The sequence below is a fragment of the Lepisma saccharinum genome, chromosome 23 (assembly GCF_977018435.1).
Source record: "Lepisma saccharinum chromosome 23, izLepSacc3.1, whole genome shotgun sequence".
Classification (NCBI taxonomy): domain Eukaryota; kingdom Metazoa; phylum Arthropoda; class Insecta; order Zygentoma; family Lepismatidae; genus Lepisma; species Lepisma saccharinum.
The window spans coordinates 63,178,933-63,197,513 of NC_139251.1; the positions used below are offsets into that span (position 1 = coordinate 63,178,933).

General features: G+C 39.5%; 1 protein-coding gene across 1 annotated transcript; it reads right to left on the bottom strand.

Moving 5' to 3' along the window:
* Positions 1-6,531: 6,531 nt before the first annotated feature.
* LOC146005532 (histone-lysine N-methyltransferase SETMAR-like) lies at positions 6,532-7,410 on the bottom strand. Its single transcript, XM_083144781.1, has one exon. It carries the CDS (start codon positions 7,408-7,410, stop codon positions 6,532-6,534), a length of 879 nt encoding a protein of 292 aa, XP_083000907.1.
* Between the last annotated feature and the right edge of the window lie 11,171 nt (positions 7,411-18,581).

Here is an 18,581-nt window from a genome sequence, read left to right on the forward strand (position 1 = left end):
ACAACTAACTCCATTGCTCTTTAATTTTGCCTTAGAATATGCTGTAAGGAAGGTAAAAGAAACTAAAGAAGGACTAAAATTAAATGGTGTGACTCAGTTGTTAGCATATGCAGATGATGTAGACTTACTGGGGGATGATGTGAATACAATTAAGAATAATGCTAAAATATTTTTCAAAACTGCTAAAGAGATAGGTTTGGATGTTAACAAAGAGAAAACTAAATATATGCTTACAGGCCGAAACCTAGTGTTAGGTAATAATCAAAATCTAATTATTGATAACAACTTGTTTGAACCAGTGTCCAAATTCAAATACTTAGGAGTAATATTAACAAATGAAAATTATATTAAAGAGGAAATAAAGAGTAGGTTTAATTCAGGAAATGCATGTTACTTCTCTCTTCATAAACTTTTGTCTTCTCGTTTAATATCTAAGAAACTAAAAGTTAAAATATACAAAACAGTAATTTTGCCTGTAGTATTATATGGATGTGAAACTTGGTCCCTTACATTGAAAGAGGAACATAAATTGAGAGTATTTGAAAATAAGATCCTTAGGAAAATATTTGGACCTAAAAGGGATGAGGAGACAGGTGAGTGGAGAAGGTTACATAATTTAGAACTACATAATTTGTATTCATGTCCAGATATTATTAGAATAATTAAATCAAGAAGACTTAGGTGGGCAGGCCATGTGGCACGAATGGGAGAGGAAAGAGGAGTTTACAGGATTCTTGTTGGGAAACCTGATGGTAAGAGACCTGTAGGAAGGCCAAGACGAAGATGGAGGGACAACGTTGAGATGGACCTAAAGGAAATCGGTAGGGATGGAAAAGAGTATATAGAACTTGCTCAAGATAGGGAAAGATGGAAGGCCTGTGTTGCTGCAGCCGTGAACCTTCGGGTTTAAGAAGGCTGGGAGTTAGTTAGTTAGTTAAACTAACAAGTGGCCCACTTGACCGTCAGTACCACGGCATGTAAGACTTCTCAGGTGCCTGACAGAACTGCCTTTACGCAGAGCAAGTTTTGGTAGCAGGTCCACGAGATCGTGTTAGTTCATAGCAAGCAGTCGTAGTGGTAAGAGCGAAGATTATGGTGTTCACAAACGTAGAAAAAGAGGACATGATCCTGATTTATGGGGAATGCCGAAAGAATGCCTCAGAAGCCTACCGTGTGTACGCAGAGAGATATCCGGACAGACGACAGCCATCTCGACGTCTGTTTGGTAAGTTATTTATTAAATTAAGAGACACCGGAAGTGTAACACCACGAGCACGTGTGCGGAACAAGCCAACTACAGCTGAGGCAGGTGTAACAAATGTTCTCGCCGCTGTTGCTGTGAATCCGCACATTAGCTCCCGTGAAATTGCCAGGGATGCTGGGATGAGTCAGCGAAGTATATTGCGAATTCTGCACACACATAAGTTTCACCCATATCATATCTCCCTCCATCAGGAACTTCACGGGAATGATTTTGTGGACCGTGTTCGGTTTTGCACATGGATGTTACGACACGACACACCTGATTTGTCACGTATCCTCTTCACTGACGAGGCAACTTTTACCAATCGTGGAAATGTCAACCTAAGGAACATGCACTATTGGTCGGTGACAAATCCACATTGGCTTCGCCAAGTGGAATGCCAGCACCCATGGAGTGTGAACGTGTGGTGTGGTATAGTGGTATAGTAGCCCTTTTTTCATACAAGGGACACTGAATGCTGACCGATACATACAGTTTTTACAACATGAACTGCCTGTACTATTGGAGGACATACCACTTCAGACAAGGAGGGAAATGTGGTACCAACATGACGGGTGCCCAGCTCACAGTGCAAGACGTGCTACGGCATGTGTGGAAAATACATTTCCAAATCGTTGGATTGGACGTGGAGAGCCTGTCAAATGGCCGGCTCGTTCCCCAGATTTGACACCGTTAGACTTTTTCCTGTGGGGAAAGCTGAAGGACATTGTCTACCGGGATGTGCCAACAACTCCAGAGGATATGCAACACCGCATTACTGCAGCCTGTAGGGACATTCCCTACGAGATGCTACATTCTGTGCAACGATCTTTGCGTGGGCGCCTCGTTGCCTGTATCGCAGCTGACGGCCACCACTTTGAACACACACTTTGACAGGTTTTCGCTTCTTACGCAGTGGTTCTTCGACATACTGTCATGGTCATTTTCATTGTGCTGTAACACTGTCAAATACATGGTGCTGACGATGTCTACTGTATTTTTTCTTCCTTTAACACGTTCTGTCTTCATCTTGTCCAATGGCTTCCGACATCACATACTTGTACATGCCGTGGTACTGACGGTCAAGTGGGCCACTTGTTAGTTTGTTTACATATTTTCACATGGCCATATCTTCTTTCCTATGTGCAGTAGATGCATGAGACCAACGGCATTGTGTTTCTGTGCGTGTGCTCTTTTATATTATGCATGTTATTGTATATCGTTCCATTTAAAAAAATATGACTTTGCTCCAGATGCCCCATTTGTCAATATTTTTCGACCCACCCCATACCTCTGATTTACGAGCCCCATTTGATATTATTGTTTTCCGCAAACCTCACATTGCTACTGTTTCTGGTTTCTTCGCTATTTCAGGTGCCTCACGCGGTGTGTGTGTGTATATATACACACACACTTTATCACACAATTTCAATATGAACTTATGTGTTTAAGCTTAGGCCATTGTGTTAATAGTGGCTTTACTGAAATCCCTTAGGTTCATAGAAAAGATGTCAATGGTGTTATTCTTGATTAGCAAGTTATTGTAACTGGTGCACATTCTCCACAATAGAGATTTCTTTTTAATTTCGGATCTAGCCTTCTTTATAAGAAAAACTTCATTCTTTAGTCTAGTTTTCGAAGACCGCATTCGAAAATTAATCTGGCAGAGTAGATGTTCAGCATCTATTTCGGGATTTAACAATTTCCACAAGAATACTATTTCATATAACGTTGCTCTGTGACACAGCTTTGTAAACCGACATTCATATATTAGGTTGTCGTAGTGTTCAAATGTGGGGTAAACTTTCTAAAATTTGTATTTTAAAAATCTAAGAAATCTCGATTGGACTCTTTCAATTGCTGCACTGTACTTTGCTGTGTCTGTATTCCATATAACAGATGCATATTTGAGTTTTGGTCTTACATATGAATAATACAAAACTTTTAGTGTCTCTATACTCTTGAAATCCCTCCCCATTTTAAGAATAAACCCAAGGTTCTTGAACGCTTCACTAATTATTTGTTCTAAGTGTTTATTAAAAGTAAGTTTTGAATAAAAAATAACCCCTAAATCCTTGGCTGTAAAATTTCTGGCTACAGTATTGTTGTATATTTGATACTGAAATTCAACTGGGTTTTTCTTTCGAGTATATATTACATAATGGCATTTACTGATATTTAGTGTTAAATCATTAATTTTTGTCCACGTTTCTAACTTTGTAACATCATTTTGAAGTTGCACACTGTCATCTTGTTTGCTTATTTTCCTGTAAAGTTTCAGGTCATCTGCAAACAGCAATTTGTGTGAGTTTTCAAATGAATCCGGCAAATCGTTAATAAGTAATGTGAAAAGAAGTGGCCCGAGGTAAGACCCCTGAGGTACTCCTGAGGTGACTCTTATCTCCTCGGATGTGTGGCCTTTATACGTTACGTACTGCTTACGGTTCTGCAAATAGGAAGCTAACAGTTGACGCAGTGGTTCAGAAATACTGAAGCATGCTAATTTACTTAATAGAATATCATGGTTAACCAAGTCGAACTCTTTGCAAAAGTCGCTATATATTACATCAACCTGACCTCCTTCGTCCAATGTATCTTCTGATCCCATTGCAGTCCCAGAATCATATTTTGATACGTTTTAGAGTATGGCATGTGGGACAAAATATATTTTTTTCATGATTTTTGGTAGTGACATATTTTGAGATATTCAAGGTCAAAGGCCAAGGTCACGTGACAAAATTATATTTTTATCCAAAGGTAGACTTGTTATATATCACTGAAAAAATCTGCATAAATGGGCGACTTCTAGATATAGTTTTCAACCGAGTTAAATTTCACACACAAGTGCCAATATAGGACAAAAATAAGCTATGTGGAGAAAAGTTTTGAAGAACTTCAGTTTTTTGGTACATCATCATCATCATCCTTCATTGTTTCCTGCCTCTGGCTTTTGGTAGAGTAATTTGGAAAACAAACAACCAACCCCACACTTGTATTTAAATATCTTGTACAATTTTATGTATAAATTCATAATAGTACTATCATCATGGTAGATAAAATGTGAGAATGTATCCATTTTTGAGCATTTATTGCTAGCTGGCAGCTTTTAAAAATGCAGTTATGTACAGGAGCGTGTTTTCTCCCAAAACTTTATATCAAAAATTGTGTTTATGTGCTTGTAAGAACCGTAAAACACAAGAGAAATAATAATACTTAATTATTTCATCATTTGTTACCCATTAAAGATGGCATCACATTTAATTTTGCGTCTTGGATAGCATAGTAGTTCGGAGCCAACTTTAAACTGTAGGATAGTTATCTCGTTTTTTTGTTTGTGTGTGTGTGTGTGTTTCTTGGAATCGTAATTTGAGAATTTAATGTGTCTTGACACTTTTCTTCAGAAGCAGTTTGAAATATTTGGCTGAACTCTTCATCTGAAATCTCCCGAAGTCTCTGAAGCAGTTCTGCGATGTCTCCTGGGTAAATACTTTGACAAGTGTACAATAAAACTGAAAACATTTTCACAGACAAAGATTACAATTAAGACAGTCCCTTTTCAACTGCGGGTAGAAAATCACTTGCTTGGGATGGTTGAAGAACTTGAAGTGAAGCGTTTTTTTCTAGAAATATAGTTTCACACACTGACAATAGTTTGTTTTTACTGTCTGGTACATAATGCAATAGAGTAAGGTGGGGCAAGACTGCGCAGTTTGAGTTCATAATTTTATATTCAAGCTATGAAACTTTAGACACACATGAAAAAAGCAATACACATTGCACTATCCTTTGCTAACTCACAGTAAATTTCCGAAAGCTGAATGAACAATATTTCTGCATGAAACAATTACAAAACTGTGACCATGCAAATGCGTAGTCTTACCCGCACCGCGGGGTAAGACTGCGATCAAGTTCGGGTAAGAATGCGCACTTTCTACACAGTCACATTTGTATAAAAAGAAACACAAATCACCTAAAAAAGTTCTTCTATCATATGGGATACTATTCTCGTCCTTCACTTGGGTTCACATGTGGAACACTGGATCCAGGGGCGGCGCCAGAAATTTTTCATCGGGTGGGCAGAAGCTGTATATTGATTGATTAGGGTGGGCAGGTATCAATGTAAGGCCATATATATATGTATGACATATATCGTTTGCATATGTATCCCCTTCTCTCTTACACTCCCGATTTCCCTACACTTCTTTTTCCTTTACTTTTCATCTTTTTTTTTTACTCTTTAATGCCTTCTTATATCTCTCTGCTTGTTACCTCTTTCTGCTTTTCACTTTCTCTCGTTCCATTCTTCAACTGTTTCTCTTAAGTGGCACACACACATGTGTGTGTTTGGTGTCTTTCCTCTTTCTTTTCTAATCGATTCTCGCATCTTGTTCCACTTCTTTGTTTCCGATGTACGCAATTATTTAAACGAAGTGTTTGTGTGTGTGCACCCATACGTTCTAATCACCTTCTTTCATTCATGTCAATGTACTGAAATAAATGTGAATCGGTTGCGTCACATTTTGTCCTTCAAGTGCAAAAAATACAAGGCACACACTCAATTTTATATAGCTATCCGGCGACAATGATAGAAATTGTGATGATACACAATGGTGAAGAATTAAATTACCTTCTCGTAATTTAAATGCATGTTCCTGATCATTTTATTTTCATCATATGAGTTTTTGACTGAAACTTTGGGGTTAATGATCACTTTCCTTGGCTTACAGGGTTATTGCAACTGACAAATGTATCTGAATGTATGTTTGCAGTAACGGCGATCGGGTGCCAAAACTTGAGGGCAAGGACAGTTTACTTTTTTGGTAAAATAAGTCTTAGCATTAAGAGGCCATAGTGCGGATGCAACAAGTGGCAAAATGTGGCGTGGGGGAACTTTCACCCCTTGTTCCTCCTAATCGCCGCCACTGGATATTTGGATTAAAATTAATGTCTTATTGGGAATGTACTTGTACACACACGCGCGCGCAGAAAAAAAATTCTTTCTTCATTCTGCATAAAGTATCCCAAGGCTTATGAAAGGCTATTTTGACAAAACATCGCCAAAAAAGTAATAATCAAATAACATTAAAAATCTCTTAACAATTGAAGAGATTATTTGCTGAGTTGCTATTTCGTTTTCTGAAGTTAGTCTTCGTTACTCATACGGGAGAAGTAACACACGTATCGTTAGATGAACACATGCACTGAGGTAACAAATACGAGGGTTGGAACTTAAATAGTGGCAACTATTTATTCACAACCGATACACAAGAGTAACATGTTTGTACCTGTTACTGTCCTTCAAAGTAGTCACCAGCGTTGTGTAGAACCCGTTGCCAGCTATGTGGAAGGCGTAGAATACCGTTAGCAGAGCCTGTTCTGTTGATGGTGCGAATGGAGCGGTCTACTGCCTGTTGAATCTCTGGAACAGTTCTGAAGCGAATGCCACGAAGTGGTTCCTTCATCTTCGGAATCAAATCAAAGTCACAAGGACTTAAGTCCGGGGAGTATGGTGGATGGTAAAATACTTCCCAGTCCCATCGACCGAACAGAGCAGCCACAGCTTGCGCTGTATGCACCCGTGCATTGTCGTGCAAAATGATGGGTGGGTTGCGCAGAAAGTGTTGCCGCTTCTTTCGCAAAGCTGGTCGCAGTTGATGCTCCAAAAATGAACAGTAATACTGGGCATTGACAGTCTGCCGTGGAGGAACGTAATGCGTTAGGATAACACCATCACAGTCGTACACGAGGATCACCATAACTTTCACCACACTGGGGCTCTGACGCACTTTCGACTTTCGCGGCGACCCATAATGACGCCATTCGTTGGATTGGCGTTTCAGTGTTGGCTCGTAAGGTCTGGCCCATGTCTCATCCAGTGTTACGATACGGCGTAAGAAAGCCTCACCTTCGCGCTCATAGCGCTCCAAGTGCGTCTGAGCAGCGTCGTAACGCATCCATTTCTGAATTTCCGTCAACTCATGCGGAACCCATCGTGATTCAATTTTGCGCATGCCCAGGCGTTCCTTCAGGATGCGAAGCACAGTCGTATGCGCTAATCCGGTTTCGTGGGCGAGGTCACGAATCGTCATGCTTCGATCACTGTCCACTAACGCGGCAACAGCTTGCACTTCTTCTTCAGAGATGCTAGGACGACCTTCCCGATGCATGTCTGCCACAGTTTGCCGACCTTCGTTGAAGGCTTTTACCCACCGTGCCACTGTTCTGTACGGCAATGCCGATTCCCCGCATGCCTCTAGAAGCCCTTGATGACACTGTCATGCTGTACGACCTCTGGCACATTCAATCTTGATCCAACTCCGTTGTTCCTGTTTGGAAAACATAGTGACCTTCACGTTAGACCGCTCGCTCACAAGTGACTGTGTTTCCCTCGCTTGTGCTCCTGCCTGTGACGTGGGACGGGCGAGTCCATTTGCTCGGAGGTAAGGTAGGTATGTCAACAACGTGTGCTATCAGCGCCACTACTACATTCCATTGCATAGTGTCTCCACAGCAGTGTTGCCACTATTTAAGTTCCAACCCTTGTAGTTTACATTTTGTAGAACGTGATTTTGGACAAGGAATTCATCGAAATTGATCACCATACCCGGTATTTTATCTCTTTTTCACAGATGACTTGCGTTGTATGGCGCGACCTCTCCGAAAGCGCTCAAATGTCAACCTCTATCCTGCCCAGCATACCCTGAAAACTTTAATCTTGCAGGAACCACAGTCAAAATAATAATTTGTGGTGGGTTGTATTTTCAGTGTCTGCGTGCATTTGTTTTCGTCCTTCGTCACTTTCACCTAATCACCATTGAACCTCATCGTCGCCATTAGCCAAATTAGCAGAAAAGTGACTTCACATCGAACAAATCAGTCGAATCAGCAACAACTTACTCTTTCAAAAGTGGAGTTTCATTAGTTCATACCCTTCGAAAGTTGAGGTGGTAGTTTCAATTTCACATTGTTTCATTCTTGGATCAAGGCAGCTAACTCCGTGAACAATAACGTTGTTTTCCGAAAGTCTCAAATTTTTGTCTGCCAACACACCCTCTTAATATCACACATCTTCTGTGGTGATAAAATGACACGTTTCCTGCGAGTTCTTTCTGTATATTTCTTTCTCGAATGGCATAATGTTGTCGCCTTATAATGAAGAGGTTCTGGCTTCTATTAACCCCTACCCTGTGGGAAGCACAATGCACACTGGTTCGGACTCCACTTTAAACTGTAGGTTTAGTCACGATTAGCCTATCTGAGCATAAAAGTGGATTTAAAAACAAAGAAACAAAATTTTCTAATGGATACTTCGTGACACCTTTTTTCTTTACTTCATCTGCATGCATCTACATATTTTGTTAACCTTTTCTGCTAAACCTCTGATGCTTCTAAAGTTTAAACCATTCTCATCGTGATTGATTAGTTCTCTGACGCCCTCAAAACAAAGCTTTCCTACCAAGCTTTCTTCTTCTAATTCTACGTAAGTTAATCACAAGAAAAATTGCATCAATACGTAACTGATAGGCTATTATTAATTCAATAATTCTGTAGCTTTTTCCAAACCCACATAACTGTTACATCAAAACTTATACACCTCGGTATTGTAGTGATTATTGTGATTACTTCTTATTAGTACAAATATGAATACAAAGATGTTGTTTGTATACCACTAGATATTTGAAGATGACATGTATGTAAAATTGTAATGAAATAAAGAAAGAGACACTTCTGGAATTTCAATGTAGATCTAATTAAAAAGTCGATATAATTTATTGTGCTGCTGCAGGAAGCAACGCTAAGATGGGGTTTTTATTTGTTTATTTAGAGATAATTTTAATCATGCGCAGGCCGGGATTTATATATGTGAAGACCCGGATCATACAACACCAAGAACCCACCCCAATCCCCTCCACAGTTTCAGTTATAACTTCTCGCTAACCTACATGAGCTGGTTAGTTATACGTATTTCTACATTTTTTTTTATCACATCCGAAGTACTTCCTTCTTTTCTTTATGCAGTACTTTTCCAAGCAGTTTCCCCCGGTGAAGGCCCAGAGCTGCAACCCTCGAGGTCACCCTAAATCCTGATCTCATCTTGACCATACCCTGCATAATTTTGCATCTCCTAAGCCTACTAGCTGCTTCTAATCATAGAAGTGTTCAATTGATGACAGTTTATTTTGTTTCAAGTTCTGTAGTAATTCTTTTTGCTTTCTAATGACAAAGTTAAGACAGCTTTTTATGGGATGATGATATGTGAACATTTCTAGTATAGATAATATTCATGAGTAAAATATACATGTAATGAATACCAGAATATGCTTATTTATTGAAAAATTCACATATCCCCAAGTGTATGTACTTAGTGAATTTGATTGGGTGGGCAATCGGGTGGGCACAGGATTTTTTGGGTGGGCACTTGCCCAACCGTGCCCACCCCTGTCGCCGTCCCTGACTGGATCCAATCTTCTACTGGAGGATCGCTGTACTTCTCATTACAACCTGGGCAATTGTACTCTTTCTTCTGGCGTTTTCTGCTTGCTACATCTTCTTCAACAACGATGTTCCGTTTCTGTTCCCCTGAACTTTCTTCTTACTCTTCTCAGCCAACGAGGCTTCCAAGTTGACTTTGAATGGAGATCCAGTTAACACCTGAGACTGCCTTCCCTTTCGTCGGCGGTGCTGAATATGCTCTGCACGTGGAAGTGGTGAATCTGGTTAACGGAAATGTGCCCGTATGATCCAGTATTGTTAACCCCACTTGTTGAAGACTGCTCACCTGGAGTTGGAGCTGATACATTTGTCACAGTAGAGGGAAGAAACTCGTCCTCAGTGAAGATGTCTTGATTGAAAGGGCATAATCCAGTCAGTTCAAAGCCCTTCATGGCATTCCCAACTGTAGCTGCCTTCCCACATGCCTTTGTAAATTTGGATGCCACTTGGAAAACTGTGATTGGGCAACCCGGATGGTTACTCATCCACTTATCACACTCAGATGAATAAAACGACTTCAGTGGACCAAAAAATGATCTATCTAATGGCTAGGTCTTGCAAAGCCACACACTTGCACCTGCAAACCTCACACTTGTGGGGTAAAACTGCACACGTGCGCAGTCGTGCCCCGTGCTGCATTCCTGAACAAATCACGTGATGCTGCCCAGCCATTGCACAAAGTAATGGAAACTAATACGCAGGTGGACTCGGCATTAACACAGCTTCTTCTATCCATCAACATCGTAATATTGTATACATTCACAGTGACGTAGTACTCAAAACACGTAGTACTAAAATAAATAGCAAACACCCTCAAAATCTTTTCACTTACCTCTCTCAGCACAACAAATTTCAAACGTATCTTCACCACTGTCCACAGCTAGCTACCATCTTGGACGAAGTAACGGTGGGGCAGTGGTGTCAACTGTGTGTGATTCTCACCTCGAAAAACCGGTGTGCAGTCTTACCCGCCGTGCAGTCTTACCCCACCTTACTCTATATTTGCTTTTGGTATTTCACCTTTGCATGTATTATTTCTAAAAAAAAATAAAAAAAACACGTACTGTACCAAAATAGTTTCTCACTGGAGTGAGATATTCAGCTGATATACGAGAAACTAAGAAAAACTTTTAGTGGATGTTATTTTTAAAATCCACAAACTATGCACACAGAGAACTTTCTATACCTGCCACATCACTTGTCTGATCAGAAAGTATGCCGAATGTACCATAGTATTTTCAAAAAGAAGAAAGGATTTTTTTTTTTAAATATATATTATCAAGTAAAATTAGATGAAAACAGTCAACTGTTAACTACCTTCATTTGTCCATTTGGAAGATTCAAATTTTTGCGCATGCCATTTGGGATCTGCTGTGCTCCGAAGTTTTTCACAACACAAATTTCCATGTTATTGCAAGGTGAAAAAAATGTAATTTTTCATGTAGATGACATATTGTGCTTTGGGAGTACTATAGAAGAACATGATGAAGCTCTTAAAAGAGTCTTAAATAAACAAAGCAGACGGTATTACTATTAACAAAAGCAAAAGTATTTTTGGTGTAACTAAAGTTAAGTATTTGGGTCATATCCTGTCTGAGAAAGGTATTTCGATAGACCCGGAGAGGGTAAAATCTATTGTAAACATGGAAGGACCTACTTGCAAATCAGAGCTTCAAACATACTTCGGTATGGTTAACCATGCAGGAAAATTTATTCCAAATAAATCAGATATTTTGGCACCTTTAACTGGTTTGCTTAAAGATGGAGTAGAATTTACTTGGGGTGCGAAACAAGAATGTACTTACAGCAAGCTCTAACTACAACCCCAACATTAGCATATTTTGATCCTAGTAAACAGTGCATTGTTAGTGCAGATTCATCTTCATATGGCATGGGTGCTGTGTTATTTCAAATGAAAGGTACAAAAAGAGAAATCGTTGTTTATGTTTCTAGAAAATTAACACCTACAGAACAAAGGTATGCACAGATTGAAAAGGAAGGTTTAGGTTTAACGTGGGCTATGGAAAAAAATTCAGAATATGTTTCAGGTCTAAAAGTGAATTTGGAAACTGATCATAAACCATTAATTCAGATTTTAGGTTCTAAGAACATTGATGAATTAACTCCTAGATTGCAAAGATTTAAATAAGGTTAATGAGGTTTGACTATACAGTTAATTATGTACCAGGCCGTGAACTTATATTAGCAGATTTGCTGTCCAGAAATCCTATTGATGGCTGGGAGAGAGAGGAATCAGGTGAAGAAGTTCATGCTTTTGTAAATTTTGTTATTCAACACTGTCCTGTGAAAGATTATTACTTAGACAAAATTAAACAGTGTCAAGTAAATGATAACATATGCAAGAAACTTACCTACCATACTATGAATGGTTGCCCTGAGAAGAGTAAAACTGCAGTTGAACTGTTACCTTACTATCAATATAAATTAGATTTCTCAATAATACATAATATATTGTTAAAAGGTTCTCGTATTGTAATACCAAGTTTGCTACAAGAGGAGGTTTTAAAATTCATACACCAAGGTCATCAGGGTATAACGAAATGTAGACGTCGAGCACAGATGTCAGTATGGTGGATAGGACTTAGTTCACAACTTGATGCTTTAGTGAGAAACTGCTCTCAATGTATTGAAATTAGAGGTAACCGTAAAGAACCATTTTTAATGGAAAGTTTACCTGATGGACCGTGGCAACAGGTGGGAGTAGGTTTGTTTAAATGTAAAGGTGCATGGTACCTTATTGCCACAGATTACTATTCAAAGTTTTTTGAGATATTTGCATTGAAACAAATGACTGAAGATGTGATAATCACAAAAATGAAGCAAATGTTTGCTAGATATGGTGTTTGTAATGTACGAGGGATGATCGAAAAAAAAGGTTACAAAGCCTATTATGGCGTATGTGTTAGACATAGCTGGAAGATCAACACACCTGATGATGGAGGGCACTCAATACTAGTCCTCGAGGTAATCACCTTTTTCGTTCAAGCACTTGTCACAACTGTAGATGAGGTTTTCCATACCGGTTGCACAGAAATCCACGTCAAGTTCTCGTAGCCACCGTAAGGCAGCTCCTTTGACATCATCACATGTCAGATAATGGTGGCCAGCCAACCAAATGGTATAGTGGAACCACGAGCAAAACAACCTGCGCAGACCCGCGAGTCATGTGCACCGTACCCCCGCGAGTAGGGGAGGGGGAGAGTTGACCATGCTTCCTTATGGCCCGAGGTGGAGGGAAGAAGGGAAAGTTGCGCGGGGACTTCTCGTCCCAAGGTTTTTTTCCTTGTGGTCGATCTATAGTCCCAGCTCAGCTGATATTGAGCGTAATATTCTTCTTCTGTCCTCACAAATACACTCATCCACAAGAGCACAGTTCACGTCAGTGGTTGAGGTACTGGGCCTACCGCTGTGTCCAGAGTTGTCATTAACAATACTGGTCCGTCCTTCTTTGAAAGCACGACAACACTTCGCTACATGTTGCCTTAAAATTGTCCCCTCCCCATACACCTCCACAATCTGCTTATGAATGTCAGCAGGTGTAGTGTTTTTGGCCCACAGGAACCACATCACTGCCCTCACTTCTACTCTTGACCAATTTTCTAGATGAGTCACCATTTTAAATGTCCGCTTCTCGGGTATACATGGTCAGAATCTGAAGTCCTCAAACTCCCAACAAGACAAACGTTATTAATTTACACATAAATTTTCGTTACGTTACAGTGAATAAAACAAAAGTTATATACTTTGTAACCTTTTTTTCCGATCATCCCTCGTAATTAGATCTGATAGTGGACCGCATTTTCAGTACAAATTTCGCTGTTTTGCTAAGGAGTATAACTTTATTCACCAGACAGGTTCGCCATATCATAGTCAGTCTCAAGGACAAGTAGAAGCTACTGTTAAAATTGTTAAACATTTGTCAATGAAGAATGATATAGGAATACTCCATTAGCGAATGGTTATTCTCCTGCAGAATTATTTCTGAACAGGAAATGAAGATCAGATTTACCAATGTTACCTGCAAAATTACTACCTAAAGTGTTGAATTGTAGCCAAATTTTGTACAAGATAAAGAATTTAAAGAACAAACAAGCTGACAATTACAACAAAAGGCACAGAGTTAGACATTTAAGAGACCTAAAGGAAGGTGAGAGGATTTGGGTCAAGGATTTAAAGCAATATGGTACAGTTAAAACTAAATTGAAATATCCTAGATCATACTTAATACAAACGAATACAGGTACTTATCGTCGAAACAGATGGCTCCTCAGGTAATGAACGGGGATGATATTACATTTCCTGAAAGGGCTCAGCCCAGAGTAACTCCAACTACACCAGGACGAGATAATAAATAAAGGAAATAAGTTAGAAGCTGAGAGTTTGGTGAATATGCATCCTCGAAGGGAAAGAAACCCTCCAGGATGGATGAAGGATTATGTAGGTTAAGATATTATTTGTTCTTTTGTTAATGGGTATGGTGGTTATGGATAAAGTTGTTAAATGTACAACTTTCATGTTTTGGTTAAAATATTATTGTTCTTCAATTTGAATTAAGAGTCAGGAACTTCGTTTAAAATGTTTTGTAATAAGATGCAAGATTTATGTGGCATATGCAAACAAAATATATAACTTCAATAAAGAAGGGGGATGTTGTGTAAGGTGCTGCCACCTAGGCAATCAAAGCTGCACTATGCCAGTGCCTGGGGCAGTACATCCTACAACCCACACCAGTATACCTCGCTTATCTCTTGCTCCGGCTAGCACGGCAAACACTACACACGGTAAAATGCCTATGAGAATAGAGTTCCCACTAATTACTAGTGACCAGATGTTAGGCAAAGCCTATACTTGTTACAGATATCATAAACATGAATTAATATTAGTTCATGTCAGGATATTAGGGTTTCGAAGGTTTCATCTTGCCTATTTTCATGTATAATGCCTATTTACCTGATTTTTCAAACTTTACTTTGCATGGCATTAAAAAATTGAAGTGTACAGTAGCCAATATTTATGAATACATTAAATTTTCACTCTGCATCTTAAAAATTCACTTCATATTTCTGTTACATGTCTGGCAACCCAAAATTTCTTTCTAGAAGGATGCGTTTTTCCAAATTTCTGGCTTCTGTTGTACATGATCAGTCACCTACTCTATTTAAAGCAAGGCACACCATCCCTTCCTTAAGCTGTCAATCACTTTCAATCAATTGCAAACACATGTGGAGGCATGTTGTAGTTAGTCTCGAAGGGACAGAGAGACATCGCTGACCTACTTTCTCAAAGTTTTTCCTCATCCACTGCAGACTGATGTCCTCTGCAAGTGATGTGGAAGTGTTTGGTGGTTTCTTGTGGTCATGTACTGGGCAGTTGTTTCACCATGCCAAAAGAACTGTCAGGAATGAAAAACAACTTCAGTAACTTCATGATAGAATTTGGTGATGCATTTTCGACTGATTAAAAAAAAAAAAATCTGCTCTTAGAGCATGATCTAAAGATGTATTTCATTTGGTGGCAAGATTGTAGAGCCTATTATCTAGATTTGTAGTGCCTTTTTGCTTGCTTATTTTGAATATTTTGAGTGCCTAACAACTGGTCTCTGCCAACTATGCAAAATACATGCCCTGATGCTTCCAAATTTTCCCGGCAAGTTTAAAATAAATTTCCGAACCATTCTGTGGTACTTTAAAATGCTAATAACCATGTTTTCGACATAAAATATTATGAATATTTGACGCTGTATTATGCAAAGAACGAGTGACTGAAATTGAGTGATAAACAGATTTACCACAACCTTGCCCTACTGTACAAAACCCTAGAAATAAAAGATCCAAAATACCTTTCCGGGCGGTTTCAATATCTTTCAGACTTTGACTGGTGCAACACCAGATCATGTGAAAAATCTCTGCTCTCCATTCCTCTCCATAGAATTCTACTCCAATTCATTCACCGTTACCTCTGCAGGACACTGGAACAGACTGCCCCCGATATCCAAGCCTCTTTCTCAATTGTAACATTCAAAAGACAATTAAAATCACACATGTTAAACACCTAGAATGAATTCCCAGAAAAAAATGCAGAAGAATTTTAACTAACAAAGTTTGCTTTCTCTGTAGGTATTTGTGTGTGTGTATGTGTGTGTCCATATAGAAACTGTACTGCTTTTATTTTTAATTTTACTCTTCAGTTATCTTTTTCATTATTCATAATTGGGAAAAGAGACACGTGGTAGTATTAGGTGCATCCAGAAAATAAGTTTTCCACTCGCCCACAGGTGGCAGGCTATGCGTATTGAAACCGGTTTTGCGCATGCATGCTACATGCCCTGGCTAGTGAATGTCTTAGAAGACGCCTCCCAAAAGTCCTCAGTAGCGTCGCGGCAGCGATGAAACATGGCTGCTCTTATTCCATCTCTCGCCGCATGCAAGGTTCGTTCGGTGATCAAGTTCTTGAACGCACAAAACATACAGCTGATCGAAATTCATCGTCAGCTGTGCCAGGTGTATGGGCCAGACGTCATGAGCAATCAGATGGTGCATCGTTGGTACAGGACATTTACTGGAAGGCCAGCAAAATGTGCATGATGGTGAGCGCAGTGGGCGGCCATCGGCCGTTATGGACGAGCATGTGGAGCAGGTGCAGCAGCGCATATTGGAGGATCGTCACGGTCACGGAACTCAGCAGCCATTTCCCGCAGACTTCTCGGTTGTTGTTGCACGACATTGTTACCAAACACCTCTTGTTCTGGAAATTGTGTGCCCGGTGGGTTCCGAAACACCTGATGCCCGAACACAAAGGAAAACGTATGGGAACGGTGCTGACATTTCTGGGCGCACATTGCTAGGTGCACTGCAGCCCTTCTGGATAGATTCGGTTGGGAGGTGTTCGATCATCCATCATATAGCCCGGATCTCGCTCCCAGTGATTACACCCTGTTCTTGCACCTGAAAAAGTTCCTGTCCGGTCAACATTTTCACAGTGACGAAGAGGTTCAGACGGCTGTCACACAGTGGTTCAGCGCCCAGGCAGTGGACTTCTACGAAACAGGTATACAAAAGTTGGTCCCACGCTGACAAGTGCCTGAATTCCGGTGGGAATTATGTTGACAAGTAACTGGACAAGTGATGTATCTGTGGCAATAAATCATTGAATGAAATAATGTTTCATTTTTGTGCATGACCCCAGGGAAACTTACTTTCTGGATGCGCCTAATATAATAAATACGGAGAAATTAGTACTAACTTTTTCCGCGAAACTGTTTGTTTTTCTTCTTTGTTCTATTAATTTCAGCGGCCACTGCAACCATCCTCGTTGGAACTTGTTGCTGTAGTGTTGCTTGGCGTGTGTCTTTTGTTTGTAATTCTCCGGCTGCCGCTAGGTGCGCTGTTGTTAACTGTATGTCTGTGTCCGTGTCGTCTGCTATTTCCCGGCGATAACTGTTGCAGTAGGGGAATCAAGGAGGATGGTGGCAGTTGCCACTGAAATTAATAGAACAAATAAGAAAAAAACAGTTTCGCAGAAAAAGTGAGTACTAATTTCTCCGTATTTATTTTTCATTATGTTAGTAAAAAATAATCCACTGTAATTATTGACACCTTGTATGCAAACTGTATTACTTTCATTTTATTTTTATTACTTTATTTTTCTTTCATTATTTTATTTTTCATTTTTTAAATGTATACAATTAATTGTAAAGGAAAACAGTTGACCACTCTAATTAATGTTTAAGTTTCTTAGTATGATAAAAATATGCACCAGTGAAACAGAAAGTAAAATTCGTGTGGGTATTAATGTGTCTGACAAATTTACAATTCATGATGGGTTAAAACAAGGAGGTGCATTATCTCCATTGCTCTTTAATTTTGCCTTAGAATATGCTGTAAGGAAGGTAAAAGAAACTAAAGAAGGACTAAAATTAAATGGTGTGACTCAGTTGTTAGCATATGCAGATGATGTAGAGTTACTGGGGGATGATGTGAATACAATTAAGAATAATGCTAAAATATTTTTCAAAACTGCTAGAGAGATAGGTTTGGAAGTTAACAAAGAGAAAACTAAATATATGCTTACAGGCCGAAACCAAGTGTTAGGTAATAATCAAAATCTAATTATTGATAACAACTCGTTTGAATGAGTTTCCAAATTCAAATACTTAGGAGTAATATTAACAAATGAAAATTATATTAAAGAGGAAATAAAAAGTAGGCTTAATTCAGGAAATGCATGTTACTTCTCTCTTCATAAACTTTTGTCTTCTCGTTTAATATCTAAGAAACTAAAAGTTAAAATATACAAAACAGTAATTTTGCCTGTAGTATTATATGGATGTGAAACTTGGTCCCTTACATTAAAAGAGGAACATAAATTGAGAGTAATGTTTTAATTGAGAGTATTTGAAAATAGGATCCTTGGCCGCGGTGGCTCAGTCGGTAACGCGTCTGACTACCATGCTAAAGGACCCGGGTTCGATCCCCGGCCGGTTCAAATCCGGGAACTTTTCTAACGATGGAAGCGGCCCCGGCGCCCACCCAGCGTCGAATAACATGGGTACCTGGGGGAAACCCTGGGGGGTAAAGGCGGTCAGGGGCGTGATGCTGATCACATCACCCCCACTCACGACCGGATCAAGAAAGTGTGGGGCGTTACCCCCACACCCCCTATACGCCTTCATGGCGTGGTGCTAAGCACAGGGGAGCACTTTACCTTTTTTTTTTTTTTAGGAAAATATTTGGACCTAAAAGGGATGAAGAGACTGGTGAGTGGAGAAGGTTACATAATTTAGAACTACATAATTTGTATTCATGTCCAGATATTATTAGAATAA

Excerpts from the sequence above, each read along its gene's own strand:
- LOC146005532 (XM_083144781.1), bottom strand. The coding sequence starts at position 7,410 with ATGCATCGGGAAGGTCGTCCTAGCATCTCTGAAGAAGAAGTGCAAGCT.